At 33.1% G+C, this 16,670-nt stretch overlaps 1 protein-coding gene across 2 annotated transcripts in view; it reads right to left on the bottom strand.

The window, feature by feature from the left end:
- Positions 1 to 16,670, bottom strand: part of Pi4KIIalpha (phosphatidylinositol 4-kinase II alpha) — a 41,696-nt gene that overhangs the window by 4,605 nt on the left and 20,421 nt on the right. For both annotated transcript variants that reach the window (XM_080145595.1, XM_080145596.1), the window contains 9 exons: positions 11,135 to 11,214; positions 10,577 to 10,744; positions 7,378 to 7,449; positions 6,747 to 6,864; positions 5,624 to 5,696; positions 3,728 to 3,773; positions 3,123 to 3,175; positions 1,542 to 1,770; positions 310 to 375 (listed from right to left, as the gene is read on the bottom strand). In XM_080145595.1, coding sequence (XP_080001721.1) covers positions 310 to 375; positions 1,542 to 1,770; positions 3,123 to 3,175; positions 3,728 to 3,773; positions 5,624 to 5,696; positions 6,747 to 6,864; positions 7,378 to 7,449; positions 10,577 to 10,744; positions 11,135 to 11,214 — 905 coding nt within the window. The remainder of the gene's footprint in view (positions 1 to 309; positions 376 to 1,541; positions 1,771 to 3,122; positions 3,176 to 3,727; positions 3,774 to 5,623; positions 5,697 to 6,746; positions 6,865 to 7,377; positions 7,450 to 10,576; positions 10,745 to 11,134; positions 11,215 to 16,670) is intronic.

Below are 16,670 nucleotides of genomic sequence, written 5' to 3'. Positions count from 1 at the left end.
AAAGATATCCTGTTACTTTTATATAAAAATTGTTTTATTCCTTAATTATTTTCCAGCATTGCTTTAAAACCGATAAAATATCCGGTTGATGAGATCCAGGTTCTCAGCCATACTGAAAAATTATGTATAACATCGTAATATATCCAGTTTTCTACGAATATAAAAATGTAATCTCATAAGATTAAGTTTTTTTGTCCCTTACTTTCAGCATATCGGTGCTAAACAAACTGGTTTAAATCTAAAAATGTGCATTTTAATGTCCGCGGAAAACTGTTTCTAATACGATGCGATAGATAACTATTAACATACCTGAACAAAATTCATATCTGCAAGCTTTGACAACAAGAGGTCCCGAGTCGTTTCAGAGAAGGGAATCTAAAAGTAAACATAAGTCAATAAATGTGTTAGGTAAAGGTTTCTACATAAAAAATCAAGGGAATTGGATCATGGAAAGAAAACGAAGTAGCGGGTTTCGTCGAATTTTCACTGTAGCTTTTGTAAATGTTAATGATTGCCCCGCAGGCTTAGAGAAATAGATGAATAGCTACTATAAAAATACGAATAAACTAGCTACTTCGTTTTCTTTTTATTATCCAAGAAATTTATTATATTATTAAAAGAAAGGGGTATGTTTCTGGTAGAATCCGTAAAGTTGTGTGTTTTAAGGCTTAAAAATAGTAGTAGAACGATAATATTCACTAAATATGTGTATTTCTTATTGAAAAGAACTATAGACAATTTTTTTTTATAGTTAACATAAATTTTTATCGTTCTACTACTGTTTTTTACTTATAACACATAACCTTTAGGGATTTTACCAGAAACCCACCTCTCTCTTTATCAGTTTGATTGCGACACAACCAAACTGCTGCTAATTTGTACAACCTTTTCCAGATTAATAAAAGTAACAAAACATTTTAAGCCAACAAATGAGAGAATTTGTTTAATAAATTTTTGCAAACTAGCATAATTATAATTAAGTGTCAATGTCCCCTCCCTACCATGCAGGGAAAGGACTTGATAATTCCAATTACACTAGAACCCAAATATTTATAATAACCAGCGTTGTAAAGCCGGAGCCGGGAGCCGTCATATTTTGCTGGAGACGTAATTTTCGTTAAAAACCGGTTCCGCTTCAAAATCAAAAATAGACTTGGCAAAAAATATGTAGTTTTTCTTGATTTTAGGTCGGAGCCGGAGTAGGAGCCGGACACAAACCAAAATCAAACGGCTCCGCTGATAAAAACGTTTGTATATTTGCTGGATTGGGGACTGCAGGTTTTAAATTTTAATTGGCTGGTTTCATAAAGTTAAGGGTCGAAATATTTTAACCTTAATTATAACCTACAGAAAGGATAACTTTTTATAATCATATTTTAATTTGATAGATTTAAAACATTTAGGACTTTTAGGTTTAAAATTTTAATTGGTTGGTCTAAAAAGATGAATTATTTTAATATCCAAACCTTTAAACAAACAGTTTTAATTTACAGAAGGGGTAACTTTTATCTATCATCAATGGGGATTTAATGTCAGCCTACCTTGGCACAAGGCAGCCAGGCCCAATGATAAGGATAGGCCCGCCACGAGTCAGGATGCTTAATGGGGAAGGCGAGACCGTTGTCAATCGCCGCCACGTCGATTTCGGGCCATTCGTCGGCGGTGGGTGGTTGAAGGGCGGAGCCTTCGCCCTCCCCGCCCCCAGCTTTGGGAGAGACAGCGGGCGGTGGGGGCGGCTTCTTATACTTGATCAACCAATTATCGTTTCCTCTGAAGAAAAAAAACATTGGGGTCATGGAAAGAAAACGAGGTAGTGGTTTTCTTTTAATTTTCACAGTAACTTTTAATTGGTTATTTTAGGTTAGGTTAAGCAAATGTGAACTACTGTGAACATACAAAGAAACCCGCTACTTTTTTTTCTTTCCATAATCGAAGCAATGATATTTATTTGATGAATATAAGATAACTAGGTCCTAGACAATGAAAAAAAAATTATTAGGTATACAGTAAAAAAGGATTTTTTGATAAATTGTTTTGCTAAACACGGCATGTACATTAAAAGGCAAATTTATGTAATCAAATTATAAACTCTGCCAATTAATAAGAAAATAACTGTTATTTCACTTAAAGCTTATTGACCAATTATGTTATGGTCGCATCATATCATAGACACTTTTCTGCGGATAGTAAACTGAAAATAACAATTTACTTTCTTCAGTTTTGTAGACCTTAAGTAGACGAAGGCCCGGGCCAACAAAATTATTGTACATTTCTCTATTATACGATACGAAACATGATTTGTTAGTACAGAGGTGGAATCTTTAAAAACAAGGATGACAACATCCATAAAAGCGAAGCACTGAAACGGTAGGACAAACGGACATTAACACTTATATATTGTCAGAACTAAATAATCAGAATATAAATATATAAGAGTCGAAGCAAAATTCTAAGTAAATTTGTTTTAAAAAATGCTTTATACAGGATAATGTTTATGGACATACCTACATTTTAAGGACTTGATTATAGAGTTGCTTCGCTTATAACATTATACTTTGTTCTCCCAGGAATCAATATACCAAAAATCAGATCAATCGGATGATTTGATCACATAAAAATTTGTTGTTAAAAAAGTAAAAAAATCAACATGTTTAAAACGGACGTACGGACATTTTGGTAATGATTATAGAGTTGCTACGCTTTCTAAATCGTACCTAACTATTAAAGGAATCACCATGCAAAATTTGAAATCGATAGGACAATCCTAACATGCCTAAATTAACCAAAAAAGCTATATGTTACGGACGGACGGACGGACGTACGGACGGACCGACCCTAATTATAGAAAAGCTTCGCTTTTAAAAATTTGGGGCAAAATTGTTTTCGAGAAAAATTCACCAAAATCACATTAAAAATCTACAAAAATTAAACAAAATCATAGAAGGGTTATTAATATAAGATTTTATTTAATTTTTGTAGATTTTTTATGTGATTCTGGAGGATTTTTCACGAAAACAATTTTGCCCCACTAAGCGCTTAGTGGGGCAAATTTTTTTTTAAGAATCCACCTCAGCTCAGAACCGGAATTGAACCACACAGAGAAATACTCTAGAATACTGTACCTGTCTGTATTTCTGATGATATAATCTAGCACTACTAATCGCTCAAATAACAACTGAAAATAATATTACATAAATGATTAAATTTAATTTCGGCTTTCAATACAGTTTCTCTAGTAAGCCCCCCCCCCCACTGCAATATACATCGTATTTTAGTCATTTGCTCTAAGTTTTGGAAAAGGTGATGTGATCTGTGTAGTGTTTATTGCCGTGTTTATTGCCTTGCCTATATTTGTGACATTTTCTTTACTCATTAGGCACTTAATGTAAGTGAGCAATTGTTCCCTTTTTTGGCCACCTTTTTGCTACTTCCAAGAAAATAGCTTAAAACACTACAGGAACAGTATCTATATTCCCTAATAAGCAGACCACCTTGCAAGTTCAGCGATTTGAATTTCAGACAGACATCGTTCTACCTTTAATATAGATAAGTTTTCATTGTATGTCCCTTAAGTTCTTAATAACAACTAAATCGAATTATTTACCATTTTAGGAAATTTTCACATATGTCCCAGGGTTCTTTAAGTGTATTTAATTTTAAATTGAGGTCTTGGTTTGGTTTTATGCTATTTAATGCTTAGGGTGCAGCTGCTATTATGATGGAATACCTGAAATTTTTCTTGTGTAACTGGATGTAATGGTTCAGATTCAAATCTAAAAAAAATTCAATTTTTTTATGATTATTATGCAAAGTTGAAAATCGATAGGACAATTCTAACATGTCTAAATTAACGAAAAGAGCTAACCGTTAAAGGACGAACGTAAAGACGGACATACTCTTATTAAGTAGAAAAGCTTCGCTTTTGATATATTATATTTTTAACGATTTTTAAGATTCTTACTTAAAAGATTTATTTTCAAAAGGGGACTATCCACGAACGAGAGCAAGTGATTTTAAGCACCTTCTAGCATTGATACTAAATGTTTTTTAGGTTAATATACTAGGGTTATGTTTAATATCGTTATATCAATTTTTAAAAAAGTTTCAACATAATTTTCTATGAATAAAATGATTAAATGTTAAGCATTCTTTTATGAAATATCATTAAATGTTTTGTTGAGTTTAACCGTTCAAATAAAATAGCACACCAAAACATAATCAAATGCTGTAAATAACGCAAGTACACAAATAAAACTGTTAACAATATTACAAGTTACCATCCTTTTATCTAAATTAACACTTTTCATTAAAGAAGTTTACTTTTGTGTCACAGCAGTTTGAACTCAACAAAACATTCGATATCAATCATATCCCTAGTATATTCACTAAAAAAACATTTAGAATCACTGCTGGAAGGTGCTTAGAATCACTTGCTCTCTTTCGTGGATAGTCCCCTTTCAAATATTTATAATCCTTAATTAAATGAAGATGTAACCCATCTACCCTAACCTCAAAAATTGCTGTTCCGAATGGGTTGTACATTTCAGTTAAGCTTAATAAATGTTTTGGAGTGGTTTTAGGCTATTTTCTTGATCTCTCCAATCCTTTAATTTGTTACATAAAAGTAATTCATTAGATTAAAAATGCTACTCTAGTACTCAGCCTTTTAACTTTTATTTCATAACTGAAAATAAACTAAAAGGTTTTATAAAAAGATAGATGATATCAATAATTTAAAACTCAGCATTTTGCTTCGAGAGTTCTTGAAAAATACATCAATTTTTAATATCAGTTAAGTAATAGGTATATTATTTAATTACATGCAGATTATTACCCATAGAAACAGCGTTTCGGAGCCGGGAGCCGTGGAGCCGCCATATTTTGCTGGAGCCGTGATTTTAGTTAAAAACGGCTCCGGCTCCGGACTAGATAAATAAAGAGATTTTTTACAAATTATAATTTGGTAACTCTGTTTTGTCATGTGCAAATCAATGCCCTTTTTAAGTTTTTCAAGTCCATTTTTATCAAAAATTGAACTTTTAAAACCTTCAAAAGTAAAAAATAAAAAATATTTTTTATGGGGAAAACAATATGTCGTTTTTTTAATTTTAGGTCGGAGCCGAAGCTGGATCCGGAGCCGTATTTCCAGATACGGCTCCGCGGAGCCGAACCAAAATCAAACGGCTCCGAAACGCTGCATAGAAATATTTTCTTAAGGCATGAAGAAAATTTTAAACGTAGGTATTCATATTTAGATTTTTATAAAAATGTGTTTCGCGAGTCAAAAAATGGTTAATCCTTATATATAAAAAAACAGGATGTTTTACCTTTCTGTGCGTATAAAAATGAATTAAAATATTTGACTGAAGTTTTAGATACTCAGGGATCTAAGGGATAAGACAACAGTCGATAAATTCCTGTAACTCCCCAATGATGATTTACAAAATTAAAGTTAAATTAAAGTTAGTGGTTAAAACATTTCAACACTCCAACCTATCAAAATTCAATAAAAAAACTCCAAGGTTGTTAAGCCAACGAATAAGAAATCATTAAATTTTGGGGACTAGTGTAATAAACAGCCCATTGTAACCTCCCTCCCTTCTTAAATTCCGACCCTATTTACCTTCTAAGATGAAAGTCTGCGTCTTTGTATTCAGAAACAAACATCTGGAAAGATCCAATTTTTGGCGGCAACCCTGAATATAAAAATAAATTAATATCTAATTTTTGGTGGCAACCTTAACAATTAAAAAAGGATGAATGGGTATCATATTTTCAGGGGTGTATATTCTGCACAAGATTTATTTTTTTCCCCTGCTACATTTTTTTTATTTTTTTCCCCCCTAGTTTTTTCTCACCAAGAAGGGGGGAAAATGGAAAAATATTTAAAGAACTCTATATTTTATTTATTTTATCCCTCCTACCACACATTTTTTTTGGTTTTTTTCACCAAGGAGGAGGGGGAAATGGAAAAATGAGCAGGGGATCTCATGTAGAATATACACCCCTGCATATTTTTTTGGCAACCCTGAAAATAACATTACGATTTTGGGTGAATAGCCACTTTATAGCGACAAATGTATAGGTAGGTACTAAAATTAAGAAGTGCTTGAGAGTAAATTTGATCATTTTTGTTGTTATTATAGTTGCCAAAATTTAACATTAGATGGTTTGAACTATTTATCCTATTAAATATCGTAACAAGGTTATTATAATTTGTTGTCTGTATGTTAAGATTTCGATAACTACTGAACCGATTGAGTTCTTCATTATAGGAAGGCTTTACAAAGGTCCAGAGATGGTTTTAGGCTATATAATATTATCTGCCCTTCACTATCCCTTGGAATAAAATAGCCCCTAGATGTTAGGGGCATTGTCGCTAGTTGATTTTAAGGCGCTGAATGATTATGGATAATTGATATAAACTGATGTTTGGGGGGTGTAAAGAGTAACACCTACCCTTCATACAGGATCCTAATCAAAAAGCATCCATATAACACTTTAAACATCTTGTTTTTTTTTGTGGGGTGGGGGGTTAGTTTTTTGTTTGTTAGTTACTTTAGATTAGATTAGGTTATATACTATCTAAGGCACCGAGAACCCTCGCAGATATAAAGCACCGTAGGTTTAGGCCCCGCAGGATTAAGTGCCTTGTAATAGTAAGGCAATTCATTATAAACCAAGAGGTGTTCAATGCTCGATAGGCACTTTGCGTGACAACTCCTACAATTATTGATGTTACATACCTAACCGATGAAATCTTCTGCCAACTTTGGGAAAGTGTTCGTTGACTATCTTTTTTGCTTTAGATTTTTCTATGTCTATTCTCAAGTAGTTGAATGTCTCGCTTGCTAACTTCACCACCTTAAATAGAAACAAGGATGACAACATACATAAAAGTGATGATATATAATATAACAGAGATAAAAAGAAAGATCATTACCCACTTCTAATGGGATATAGGGTTAAGTAACAACCAACGGATAACCGAATGTTTGATTGCACGACCTTTGTCTGGAAGTCTTTACTGTGCTGCATGGTAATAAGTAATATCTATAATACAAAGTATAACGATGTTTGTTTGTCTGTCTGTTTGTAGCGAGAGATCGGGTTCTCCTCTACAAGGTAGCTTCTCATAGGTCCCGGGAAGGTTTATAACTATTTTCTTGGGGGGTGGGAAACCGCCAACCCCCCCCAAAAAAAAATAACCCCCCCCAAAAAAAAAAAAATTCCCCCCCAAAGAAATTTTTTTATAATTCTTTTACAAATCTAAAATACGAAAAATTGGTTTGATCAAACCTCATGGGGCAAAGCCCCTAGAGGCTAGGGGCGAAGCCGCTAGTTTTTATAAATAGAAAGATACATATAAAGATCTACCTTAGTATTAGGTACAACATTGAGTCCAAGTTTTCTATCCACTAAACTAGCTCCAGCTTCCGACATGTAACCCTAAAAAAGGATTTATACATGATTATCGATATTAAAAAGGCATTTTTGTCTTCAATTTCTAAAATGCAGAGATCTTAAAGGATCTTAAGACAATAAAGTGATGTACAATGTACATCCCCAATGATGATAAACAAATTTCCTCTCCTGTAGACTAAAATTATTGGTTAAAATTTTGGAACCAAGCTATCAAAATTCAATAAAGGTACCCAAAGTTTTTGAGCTACTGTACAGGGTTGTAATAGTTTGGGTATCATTTTACAGATAATGTTCCCTCCCTCTCTGCTGAAATAACAGTCTAAATAATTTTGACATTTTAGAGAAGCTCTGTTTAGCCCCCCCCCCCCCACACACAAAGCTAATTAAGTCCCTTGGGTGAAGGGTGGGGACATTGGACCATAAATTACACAGGTACCCAAGGTTTTATAAATAAGAAATCTTAATCGTTGGCTTTAAAACTTTAGGGACTTTCATGAAAACCTTGATTGCGTTGTACAAACTAGCACATCAGTTTCACAAATAATTTCAATCAATGGAAACAGTGATTTTGTTGATCATAATTGGAAGCGTACATTCATTTATCATCCCATTGTCTTATCCCATAGTATATACATACTTTTTATATGAATCGCGACTACGCCCCCTAGAAGCCTCTAGGGGCACTTAAAGTAGGAGGGGGAAAAGTCGACTCCATCCCATTTTAAATTTGAGTTTCAAAATATCAAAATATTTTTTGGGGTGGAGGAGGTCAAGACACCCTCCCCAAAAATAGTTTAAAACCTTCCCAGGACCTATAAAAAGCTTCACTGTAAAGGAGAACAATATCGGTTCAGCGAGTAGCGAAATCCTTCGGGAAAGACAAAAAACGCTTACTACTTTATATAATAGGATTCAAACCCGTGACCTTTATATCTATCAAGGACAAAGTTAACATTGTACTATCTATACAAATGTAATTTAATATTTATTACAAGTTCTTATGTATCTATCAATACAGATATACATAGGTGTGAATTCACTTCCGCATATGTCTAACTATATTTCAACTAGAAATCTATAAAACAATGAAGATGAATTGCTTTACATCCCCAATGATAACAACAAAAGTTACCACTTTTGTAGTTTAAAATTATTAATTGAATAGAAAAGTTTTTAAGCAAATGAACTGGATATCAAAGAGATTTCAAGGGAAAATACGAACGACTCATTCTGAAGATTAAAATTATTGGTTAAATCTCTTTAGTAACCAAAGTTTATTTAGCCAACGAATGAGATAAAACTTTGGGTACCAGTATATCTTATATTCCGTAACTCCGTCAGTCCCTGAAATCCTCTATATACCTCTTATACACACACAAAAATATTGTAGGATTTTTCCAATGATTTTTAGGATAAAAAATATGAATAAAGATGTGAAGATTTAAAATATTTTTGTTAGGTATTGGGAAAAATAATAGGTATTTTTTTTTTGGGGGGGGGGGGTAGTATTTTTCAGAGGTAATTTCTCTAAATTAGTAAATATGTTTGCCTTATTCATTTTCCAAATAAATTAAAACCTGACCTGGACCTATAGAAAGCTACCCTACATACTAGAAACCGAATCATCCTGATTCATGGCACCTAAACTAACCACCGTAGTAGGTGTTTTTTTTTAGCATGAACGCATTCATTTTGAAAATTTGCATCTATTTTGAATATGTACTTTTAAATTGTATCAAATTGCTTTAATAGGATCCAATCAAGAGTACGACAGTGCAATTTAAAAAGGATGTAAACATCCAAAAGTATTGAAGCTAAAACTAAAATATCAAAAACAGCAATTCAATGCATATATTTTTTTGTACCATGACTGACAAACTAACAAACTAAGTAAGTTGCATAATGGATTTGAGAAAGGTAATCTTCACAAAAAAAATAGTAGACGAGAATAGTTTTGTTAGCCAAGATGGGCATAAGACCCATGCTAACAAAACTGGTATTAATCTTATGATTTTCAATCTAATATTCGTTGAAAATTGTCTGTAATACAATGCTATACATGATTTTAGGGTATGACCGAGAACCAGTTCTAATTCAGAGGATATAAATCCATCGGTTTCGAAGTCATACTGGAAAATCTTGCGTTTCGGAGCCGGAGCCAGGAGCAGCAACATTTTTGGTGGAGCCGGAGCCGTATTTTTTGTTAAAAACGGCTCCTGCTCCAGATTAGCTAAAAATGATTTTTTAGGTAATATTAAATTTGGCAACGGTCTATTTCCATATAATAAACTGAAAAACTATTAGAATTAACAAATAGACACACACAAAATAGACACAAAATAGACACAAAATAGACACAAAATAGACACAAATAGACACACATCCTTCTATTTTAATCAAATAAAAGCAAAATATTCTATATTATTTATTTAATTTATTTTATTAAATTCAATAATTTATATATTAATTTTAAGGTAGGAGCCGGAGCCGTATTTCCATATACGGCTCCGCAGAGCCGGAGCCGCATCAAAATTAAACGGCTCCGACACGCTGGAAAAATCACATCTCCCCAGTAGGGTTACGGAATGACGAACGGACAGACAAAGTGAATAATCTAATTAGCTTTGCAACAAAAGATCTTAAAATATACTCAAGTAGGAAGAGTAAATTGAACTTTAAATTTTTAAAACTCCTTATCTCGTTGGCTCAAAAACTTTAGGTACTTTGGTTTAATGTCCATTGCTTGATAGTAGTGTCTTAATCTATGTATCAAATATTTAATCTACAGAGGGAATAATTTTGTTTATCTTATCCCTTAAGATCCCTGAGATGTATCTAAATAAGAAGCTGCACAGTGCACAGCAATAATAGGTATTTATCGCATCGTATTATAGACAGCTACCTGCGGATAGTAGAATAAAAATTATACCATTAAAACTAGTTTGTTACCATCTAGCTAGGCCTAGGCCTAGGGACCGAAGGCCTGGGATAACAAAACTGGTATGAATATTACCTATGACTTTTATTTCATTATTCGTAGAAAACTGTCTACTAAACAATACGATACATGGTTTTTCAGTATGGCTCACCTGATCTACAGCGGACAATAATCGTTTTCGAAGCCATGAAACAGGAAAACAGAATTCCCTACCTGATTAGGAATAAGACAGGAGCGTCCAAAGCAGCAGGGACAACACATCCTGTGCAGCCATTTTGTCCACTTGGGGTTCAGGCGTCCGTAGGGCTCCTCGTCCTTGGGCTTAAACACTCCGATGGTCTTGCCCTCCGTGTTCTTTACAAAGTAGCTACCAGACGAACCCTAAAATATTATGAAAGGTTCAATTTTCTGTCGAATACAAACCGGTTATAACCAAACCAAGAGGGGGAAAGTAATTTCATGATAAATTTTCGTGAAAACTTATGACTATTCATCTAACTTGGCCTTAAGTTAAAATCCCCCCCCCCCCTTATTAAAATTGTACATAATAATAAGAGGGGGGAATGGGATTCACTAGGTACTTACGAGTGAAACTTATCTCAATTCCAAGCTTTGCAATTTGTTACTTCGCCCCTAGTCACTAGAAGTGGAGCATATTCATTTTTTATTCCTAAGTTGTGGTCATTAATTTTTGGAAGCAAAAGAAAAAACGAGATCTTGTGCTTCAGATAGACATCGTTCTAATCTGTACTTCAGGATTTTTATAAGTACCTGATAGATTCTGATAGGATTCACGCCGGCATCAATAGCGGCTTCGGCTTGGCGGATCACATCGGTGAAGGCGGGGTCGTCTAAAAAAAACATTTTAATTAAATATCGGTGGTTTTCCTTACATTGCATTTGGACCATAATCAAACTTTGATACTTCTTATTAAGTTAGGTTAGGTTAAGTAAGGAAGGCCAGAAGATCCCCAACAGAAACTAAAATAAGCTATTACAAATATTGAAGAAAAAAAATCCAGTGATTCTTAAGTCGAAAGTTTAAATTATGACACAAAATCCCATATTTAAAGAGTACATACACATTTTAAAAATATAAAATATATGTAAACTAAAGCATAAGAAAAGAAGATTACTTTAGCTTTCAGGGAGTGAAAGGACATAGAACTATAAATTACACTGGTACCCAAAGTTCTGTAAACACGATCTCATATTCGTAGCCTTAAAAACGTTGGGGACTTTTTATTAAACCTTGATTAGGTTTCACTAAGCTACAAACCTTAATTGTAAATTCAGTTAGTACCCAAAGTTTAAATAACTATACTATGGGTACCTCCCAGTACAATTTATAATCCCATATCCCCTACATTCCTGGCTTTAATCCATGGATCAATAAAATGTAAGAGTAATGTAGGTAAAAACGGTATTAACATAAATATAATACAATACTATACTAAACCATACAATATTTTTACATATAAATACGTTTATAACATTTTACATTTTTATACTTCATATTATTGTTAGGTATACATTTTAAGGCGATACTATGTATGACAATATATTTATCTGTCTAAATGGATGTCTACATATCTATCTAACAAAATCTATGTCTATCTATCTATCTATCTAACAAAATCTATGTCTATCTATCTAACAAAATCTATGTCTATCTATCTAACAAAATCTATGTCTATCTATCTATCTATCTAACCAAAAATATGACAATCTATCTATGTAAGTCATACCAAAATCATCATTGCACCAAGTGAGAGAATCATAGAATTCCCTATCTACCTGTCTATCTATCTAACCAAATGTAAATCTATCTATCTACCTAACCAAACATAAAACTATCTATCTATGTAGCTCATACCAAAATCATCATTGCACCAAGTGAGAGAATCATAGAATTCCTTGTGTTCATGGTCTGTGATGCAAATCCTCTCATTATCCTGTATGTCTCCCATATTTACAAAGAGTTTTATTTACACATTTTCATTCTTAAATTAAGTGTCAACATTTCAGGGATATTAAGGGATAAGACAATGGATGATTATTTATATATATACTAGCGGCTACGCCTCTAGAGGCCTCTAGTGGCATTTAAATGTTTTTTTATTTTAAATATCTAATTTGAGAAATAATTTATCTATGTTGCGATCAGCTGTTAAATTTATGTCTCTACGCAGTGCCACTACGCTAGCGACACTATGCGGCGGGAATATTTCAATTTTTTTCGATTTTATTGTGATTTCTCTTGGGAGGGTGGTGGTACCCTCCCCCAAAATAGTTATAAACCTTCCCGGGACCTATGAGAAGCTACCCTGTTAAGGAGAACCCGATCGGTTCAGCGGTTAGCGAGATCCTTCGGTACAAATTCACAGACAGAAAGACATCCTGTTACTTTAGTATAAGGATTCACTTGGAAAACTATATCATAATCATTATGAAAAGTAATTAAAATCTAACAATAAAGTATCATATTTAATAAAAGAAAGAAAACAAGTATGATAACATCCATAAGAAGTGAAGAAAAAGAAAGAAATAGAATATACTATAAATAATAGAAACTAACAAAAATAAGTATTCAAGTCTTTTGAAGCATAACAGACAGACACATAATGCTCATTTGCACAGGGAATCCCCACAGAAAAAAAACTGATGGGCCCTGATATTAACCAATAAAATCCCATATCTCCCATAGCATTACGAACAGAAAGTCATCAAAGTGAATTATAGAGTAACTCTGCTACTAAAGAGATCTAATATGCTTTATGTTGAAATAACCTAATTATGTTAAGTAAAAACTTGAAAGAATTGATAACAACGAAACAGGGATCTAAAGGGATAAGACAATGGTCGACAAATTAATGTACATCGCAAATGATGATACATAGAATTACTCCTTATGTAGATTACAATTTGAGGTTGAAACGTATGGATACTCAACTTAATTCATCAACCAATCAAAATTCAAAAGTCCCAAAAGTTGTTAAGCCAATAAATGAAAAAACGTTATCATAATACTTTAGGTACTTGTTAAATAAGCAACCCCAATGTATCCTCTCTCCCTGATAACAAGTCAAAAGGTTTATTTTGATGCAACATTAGAAACAATTAGTTAACTTACGTAATACCATTAAAGGCTACGCTCTAAAGACCTCCAAGGGGGGGGGGGGGAGAGAACAGAGGGGGAGAGGTAAGTGGTTTAACTTGGGTAGGTGGATGAACCCTCCCCCAAAATATTTACAAACCTTCCCCGGACCTTAACAAGCTTTACTGTAAAGAAGAACCTTATCGGTTCAGAAGTTAGCGACATCTTTTGCTACAAAAAGACAAACAGATATCATATTTTTTGGTATATTATAGGCATAATGAGTATTTTAATGTTTCTTCTTATGTCATAAATCTCACAAGTGTTTAATGTTTATTGATGTTTAGTTTTATAATTAAGCTTTAATCAATTCATCAATTAACCTGTATGTAACCCTATACAAGTATAAACAAGGATGACAACATAAGTAGCGAAAAACAATAAAAGTATGGATAGACAAATGGAAAAAGTAACTTGTATCCTATTATATAAATTAGTGAGGTTTTTTATCTGTAGCGAAGGATCTCACTAACCGCTGAACCATTATGGTTCTCCTTTACAGTGGAGATTCTTAAAGGTCCTGAGATAGTTTTTAGGCTACTTTATTTATGGTTTTAGGCTATTATCCTGACCTCCCACGCCTTTCCCTAGAGGCTAGGGGTGGAGCAACTAGTAAGTGTAAAAGTAAACAAACACCACACAGCATCCAATAATATCCAATCAATGCAAATTGACATTTTTCATTAACTATCCATTAGGGCAGAAATAAGTTTATAATGTCATTGCACTATCATTAAGTAAAAATAGCAGAATGTTTGTCTGCCTAGGTAACAGATCTTTAGTATAAATGTATATACAGACAACTATCTCCCTTCCGTTTTCAAAGACCGTTTTCGTCTGCTTCTAAATCATTTTCTGCTACTTGGCTGTGTTAATATAAGCGACACCATTGGTTGATTTTTGGAATGGAAAGGTTGCACAAGGCGGTTGCAATGGGAAGATACAGTTATTTAACCCTTTCTCCCTCTAGTGTTTTACTCTAATGTCTGCCTGTCTGTACCGACGGATTTTGGAAAAAAACTTAAAAGATGAAATATTAAAATATTAAAATATTTAAGCAATTTCTATATTTTTTATAGCAAAGCTACTCAACAATTCAAAATGATCCATTACAGTAATTTCTTGCAGGGATAAAACAATGGCCGATAAATTGATGACAATAAACAAAATTACCCATTTGAAGATCATAACTAGTGGCTGAAACGTTTGAATACTCAACTTATTCAACCAACAATAAAAATTCACTAAAGTCCCCAAAGTTGTTCAGCCAAGGAATAAGAAAACGTTATTCTAATACTTTAGGAACTAGTGTAATAAACAGCCCATTGTCCTATGTCTCTCTTGATTTCTTGCTACTATGTTATACATAAGGACGGCTGAATTTTTAAAAAAGATTTCCTACACCAATGAGAATCAATATCACTTGATCAGTTGGTCTGTCGGTCATACTACAAGAGTAAACATGTATAAAAAATCTGCTAAATATCCTACTTTGTCCGTTTCTTCATCCATATTTTTTAAACTTCGCAACTTATAGATGTTGTTACCTATCCTTATATAATTATTATGCTGGATATAATCTTATGCAATTATATGTACACACGTTTGAATATATATTCTTGCAATCAAACTTAACTTATTTCCAGGGATCTAAAGGGATAAGACAATGGATGATAAATTTATAAAATCCCTTATGATAATACACAAAATTGCTGCCATCTGTAGATTAAAATTATTGGTTAAATTTAGAACCAAACAATCCCAATTCGATAAAATATCCAAAGTTTTTATACATCAAATAAGATAAAGTAGCAATAAAACTTTGGGTACCAGCGTTATTTAAAGTCAATTGTCCGCTCCCATGACTGACTTATTTCGCAATATACACTGAGAATTGCAAGCATATATAATCTTATCTTATAAGAATAAAAGAAGAACTAGATACATACTCAGGGTTGTTAACCCATAACCCAACCCAAACCCGGATTTTTTTTGTGGGTTTTGGATAGGTTATAAAAAAACCGCCGTTTTTTTGGTTTTTATTCTATATTTAGTTAGTAGGTAGTAAACAATATAGTAAATCATAACAGTTTTCAGCTATATTATTTGTTATTAAGTGTACAAATTTTAGTAGGAAAGGGCAGTTATTTTTTTATTTCATTCGCCTAATATGTCAGCTCTACATAGTCAAATTTCTTAGGATAAAGCTTTGCTTCAGTAAATCATTGGAATGAATCAGAGAGAGAGAGAGAACAATGGGCTATTTATTACTTTGGTCCCCAAAGTTTCATAATAATGTTTTCTTATTCGTTGGCTTAACAACTTGGGGACTCTAGTGTATTTTGATTGGTTGATTTATTTCAGTTCAGTTGAGTGTTCAATCGTTTCAACAACTAATTGTAATCTACTAAAGGGGTAATTTGGGTATCATCATTTGAGATGTACATAAATATATCGACCATTGTCTTATCCTTATGGATCATTGCGGATGAAGGTGTCATATTGACCATCTAGATCCTGTATATCTATTGTATAATCCTTGTTATGTCATTGTACTTGGCCAATGTCACTTCAATATTGACATATTTAAGTCATACAGGTGTTGCACCAGTTTTCAGGGAGGGAGGGGACATTGGACTGGAAATTATGTTCCCTTGTACCCAAGGTTTTATATCTTATTCGTTGTCTTAAAAATATTGGATACTTACATTTTTTGATTCGTTAATTCCAAACATAATATAAATAATCTTCAGAAGGGGATATCTAAATTATCATCATTGGGGATGTATATAAATTCATCGTCCATTTCCTTATCCTTTTAGACCTCTGATTAATCATAATGCTACGCTAAACATTTATGTCAATGTTATGAACAGTTAATTTACCATCAGTATTTTTTAAATCGAAGCTTTTCTATAATTAGGGCTGGTCTATACGTCCGTCTGTCTGTAAAGCTTGTTGCTTTGTGTAGAGACTTTAATGTTTTAATATTCCTGACGCTATTGGTTGATTTTCAAGGACCCTATTCAAAGTCAGCACAGGGTTCTTAGGAAGGGGACATACAGTTATTTAACCCCTACCCCCTCTATTGTTTTACTCTAATGCTGTAAAGACAAAAATATACATAAATATAATTCTGTTTTAGATCTT

The sequence above is a fragment of the Acartia tonsa genome, chromosome 13, assembly GCF_053477335.1.
Source record: "Acartia tonsa isolate MP-2025a chromosome 13, ASM5347733v1, whole genome shotgun sequence".
Classification (NCBI taxonomy): Eukaryota; Metazoa; Arthropoda; class Copepoda; order Calanoida; family Acartiidae; genus Acartia; species Acartia tonsa.
Note: the sequence above shows the minus strand (reverse complement) of the source record. Positions and strands in the feature narration are given on the sequence as shown.